Raw genomic sequence first — 5,000 nt, 5'->3', positions numbered from 1 at the left:
GGCCTGGGTATACTACACCTCCACCTTGAACCTCAGCACTTACATAGGTTTATACCCTAACAAAACAATTACTTTTTATTTCAATATAAACTGTTCCTGATTATAAACCAGGGATTAAACTTAAGCTTCAAGACTGATCACTAATTCCGAAGGGTAACATATGATATCATGCTGAGATCAAGACACAACAAAGTGTTACATTTTTCAAACTTTCGCACTACATGCCCAGGAAAATAGAAGTAGTTTTCTTAGTGTTTTTCTGAAAGATGTATGATAAAATACCAGCTGTATTATAATCAACCACTGGCTGCTTCTTACACCAACTCACTCACAGGATTGTTAAGGATACACACAACTGTTGCAAGTAAAGATACTAAACAAACATGTGGTTCCTCAATTAGGAGTGTGCCACAGAATCTGCTTTCATGCCCAGCTTTGTAGCCAAAGTTCACACATCTCACACCATCAGTTTATGCAAACTTTGAAGGGATTTAAACTTCACTGACATGTTTCCAATTTCAATTGTGGTCCTTAGGAACATGAAAAACATCTTTTACTCTTGTAGCAATGTACCAACCAGTCATTTATTTAGTATCTTTATCTGTCACATATATACCAGTCCTATAACAGCACACTCTAAGTACACATGAGTAAAGTTGTGCAACCTTTGAGGTCTGCACAACTCTGTTCTGGTAAAAGGAAACCTATCATTTAAGCAAACACATACTGGCATACACTCTGTCTACATTATGGATAAGGGTGTGGAAAAAAATAAATGGGGAAAAAAGTAGAGAAATTCCTGGCATACTGCTCAGAATTACCTTCTAGAATTAAGCAGCTAAACAGATATAGTCCCCTTGAAACCATTCTATGTGCCATGTCTAATTCCTGCCCCAAATAGTGTTGACATGCTCTGACTTTGAGTGTGTTGATCAGAGCTCATTTAAGAAGAGAAACAAACAGGCATAAAGAGGAGAAAAAAAGAAAAGAAAAGAAAAAAAAAAAAAGAGGAGGGGGGGGGGGGGGGGAGAATATACTACAAGGTACTAACACTTCCCAGTTATAAGAGCTCTTTCCAAAATTGGAATGCAATAAATTGTCAACATCCATTTGTAGCAGCTGACATCCCTCCTAGATTGAGCATCATGCACAATCCAATGAGAAAGGTTCAAAGGGGTTCCTGAAAATGCTCCTCCATCTTATGTATGCAATCCTTGCATATCATGAAAATTAATACAAACAATTGCCACTTTTCTTTGGGCCTTAGTGAATTGTGAAGGTAAAATTTCTCTGATTGAATGCATTCATGTTATTTCTGTAATGCTAGCATTTATGCACTTATTTGAACTCAAAATATGTGTAAAAACAAGACCTAGAAACACATATATGGCACATTGAGCAACAGTAATATCGCTACTTCTATATAGGAAGATTCCATTACAAAACACTGGAGGGGATTTATAGGGTATGTGTTGCAGGGAACAATGGGAAAGCAACAAACTCAGATACTGTATTCTGCCACACTACCTATTAATGCAAAAATAAAGGCACTATCTAAATCCATTTTCACTAAGCTGCACAAATATTTTAATAGTTCTACACTTTGCGGGGACCTAATTTCTGCTACATTGGGAGATGAAAGCCATTGATGTTATTGTGTATCTCCGGAGTGTGTGGAGTGACACTGTATTTATTTTGGTTTAAATCACAGTTGTCTGTAGTGTTCCAATTCCGTATAAAATCTTAACAAAATCATGACAACAAATATCCTTAGAGGTTCACAAATACATTATAAAATGTAACTCAACTCCACATGCAAAAAAGAAAGAAAAAAATATAAAAAAGAAGTCAAACATACAACAGATATTCCAAACAAAACACAAATATTTATGAGAAACAACTACAAATACTGCATATTGATTTTGTCCATGTTTACGTAATATATAAAAATTCTTAACAGCTTAATCTAATTACGAACTGTATTTGACCATAACACTGCAAAATGACCTACACCAATTGGAAATAGGCATGGAATAACTGTTTCCCTGCACTCAACACTTATGTACAAAGCCCTCACATGTCACATACAGTTCCTATGTACATTACTGGTACTACTGTACACATGAACATAGAACTGTCTTGTAGATAGAGAACCGTCATTCTTGTGCTTCACTGATATCTTTTGTGCCAATTTCTAACATTATGTGTATTAAATCAAAAACAAGCATATTTATCCATAATGGGGTTTCTATGCAATGTATATCAACAATACTGACCTACAAAATAATTTCCATCTTGTGCAGGAAGTCATTTGTCAACTAGTTGGTGTTACCATACCGTAAGGAGTGATGTGATACACACCAACAACGTTACGTAATATGGAAAAATGAGGATAACTGTGAAAGATGGATAAGGTTCACGTAATCAGCCACATTGTCTGTCTCCACTTTCCTGGCTGATTGCTGTCCATATTTTCTTCTTTTTTTTTTTTTCTCAAATATTTTGTAGGATTAGGTATGGGCACACTATTCATCCATTATAGCATTGTACATTTGTCCACAAGATCAAAAAGTCTACAAACTAACACTTGCAGACATATAAATGGTCTTGTTAAGGCTATAGATTGATGAGAACCAATCACAGCACAAGGTGGGCTTCCTTTATGACAACAGTTCAACGTTGGTAGGCCAGAGGTTCCCAAATGGCCACACACACACTCACACACACACACACACACACTGCTTATCTAAATACTGGTTAAGGATCAAGAAGGCTGGTGGGTTAATGATGCTGATTTATAAACAAACTTTTTTCACGTACAAGTCGTTCACATTTTAAAGTTTTTTGTATTTTTTTGAGGTGGGGAAGGGTGAAGTAGGAAGAAGAGCAATGGTTAGACTTCTGCCATGAGTGATTGTGATTCAATGGGAGCAGCAGAATCGTAGAGTGTGTCTGTATCTTGAGTTGGCTCCCCTTGTAACTGGCATTGATTATTTAAAGTCCCAGCTCCACAGTCACAGAAAAACCTGCAACAAATAATAAATGTAAGAATAACAGACCTTATATAAAAAAAATTAGCAATTATCTTTACGTAGCTGATAAGCACACTTTTACAACCCTGTCAAAATGGACTTTATCTTCTTTCCCTTACATAGTACCTTTAATGCTTTCTTTGGATATTAACACAATCAAAATAATGAGGATTCCAATAATAGTAAAAGAGTAGTAATATTTTAAGTACCAGTGAGAAGTACAAAAATATAAAGATAATATTCAGGATATGAAATGTAATAATTTTCTGACAAGACAATAATAAGATACTCACCTATCATGACGTATAAACTCAACCACATGTCCATTATGACAGGTTTTTATGCAGTTGACACATATGGCATTTCGCTCTGTGGTATTGCAGGTGCGACAACGATAGAAGTCATGCATCGGGAAACTTGTGTATGACGAGATCTTGTATAGGCACTGTCCACTTGACACAGCCTTTTCCACTGCATCGTGGTTGTCAAAAATTTTGTTGCCTGACGAAAAAGGTAAGATAGGGTAAGTTGTTTACTAGGATGATAATTAAAATGATAAGATCACAAGAAATTGAATGCAGCCAATTTCTTTTCACAACAAACGTTAAAAAGCCAAAGTTGACTGAAAAAATAAACTTTCATCAAGCACCATTTTCAAAAACTTAAAATTCATCTACAAGGCAAAACGCTCACCTCTTTGGATTGGATTCACTCCAGAGGCTAAACATAGGCCTCCAAAACGATTATTGAATATCTGATTGTACTCTAAGGTCCCTGTGGCATTGTTGGTGATCTCAATGCCTGCTGCTAAGCCATCGTAGATCCGGTTCCGTCTCAGACTTGGATGGCTTTGAGTGGGATGACTTTGTGTTGATATTAAGACTCCTGCCTGTGCATTACGAAAAATTTCATTTTCCTCTAGTACACCTGAAAAATATAAATGGATTTATGAAGAGTAAGTCATCAAACAATAAAGTTAACTTACAAAGTTATCATTGTAATGCAATATACAAAAATGTCAATCAATATTAAACAAGGGATGATGATCTAAAAGGGATCTTTTATATGTAAATCCATTAACTCAAAAACAAACTTTAAATCTAACCACGAAAAATGGAAAAAATTAAGTTGATCACAATGAAGCCCTGATTCACTCCCTTGAACTAGAGGAGGGGGATATTCATAGGCTAATCAAAATAAAACGAAATAAAAATGCTTCACATTACCTCTTCCACCATTAAATATACAAATGCCTGCTTCCCTCCCGTCAAAAATCTTGTTCCGTCGGAGAATAGGATTGCTGTCTGTCTTGATCCACACGCCTGCCATGGCATTATCAAAGATCTCATTCTGTTCCAGCACTCCTAATCCTCCATTGTAAACCAGCACCCCACCATTCTGGCCTCCCCAAATCTTGTTCCTCCGAATGATGGGGTTACTACCCGTCCTGTAGAAAGGGTTTTGAAGTTTAAATTATACATTAACTTATATAACAGCTATTTCTCTAATGCATTCACTGTCAAATGAATAATATTACAGATATGAACACATTTTTATCAAGTACTGTGAACTAACCTAATTTGCACTCCTGAGTATAAGTGGCTAAAGATGTTGTTGTCTTCTAGCAGTCCATGGCCATTGTCGTAGAAATAAACACCCACCTGCTTACCAGAGTGGATCTGATTTCTCCTTAATGTTGGACTACTCCCTGTTAATAACCAAAAAAATTGTACTATTAAAACTAAGGAAAAATTAAGTACTACACATACATAACAATTAGGAGATAACCCACATAATATATGCATCATCAAAATCTTAGTTATTCATGCAGCTCATACCTGTTGTAATCCAGACCCCAGCAAGTGTGTTTGCATAAACTTCATTGCACTCTATTAGACCTTGCCCCTTTTCATGAACATAAATTCCTCCATGCTGTCCATCGTGTATTTTGTTGTGCCGCACTATGGG

The 5,000-nt window shown here is 36.1% G+C and overlaps 1 protein-coding gene across 1 annotated transcript in view; it reads right to left on the bottom strand.

Moving 5' to 3' along the window:
* Positions 1–5,000, bottom strand: part of LOC125028577 (F-box only protein 11-like) — a 26,953-nt gene that overhangs the window by 632 nt on the left and 21,321 nt on the right. Inside the window, exons 9-14 of the mRNA XM_047618002.1 lie at positions 4,871–5,000; positions 4,608–4,740; positions 4,259–4,479; positions 3,726–3,959; positions 3,326–3,533; positions 1–3,026 (exon numbers count right to left, since the gene is read on the bottom strand). The exon at positions 1–3,026 is cut by the window's left edge and continues 632 nt beyond it; the exon at positions 4,871–5,000 is cut by the window's right edge and continues 41 nt beyond it. Of these exons, the coding sequence (XP_047473958.1) occupies positions 2,894–3,026; positions 3,326–3,533; positions 3,726–3,959; positions 4,259–4,479; positions 4,608–4,740; positions 4,871–5,000 (1,059 nt within the window). The 3' untranslated portion in view covers positions 1–2,893. The remainder of the gene's footprint in view (positions 3,027–3,325; positions 3,534–3,725; positions 3,960–4,258; positions 4,480–4,607; positions 4,741–4,870) is intronic.

Source organism: Penaeus chinensis, chromosome 9 (genome assembly GCF_019202785.1).
Source record: "Penaeus chinensis breed Huanghai No. 1 chromosome 9, ASM1920278v2, whole genome shotgun sequence".
NCBI classification, from domain to species: Eukaryota; Metazoa; Arthropoda; class Malacostraca; order Decapoda; family Penaeidae; genus Penaeus; species Penaeus chinensis.
This window is presented reverse-complemented; position numbering and strand designations above follow the sequence as displayed.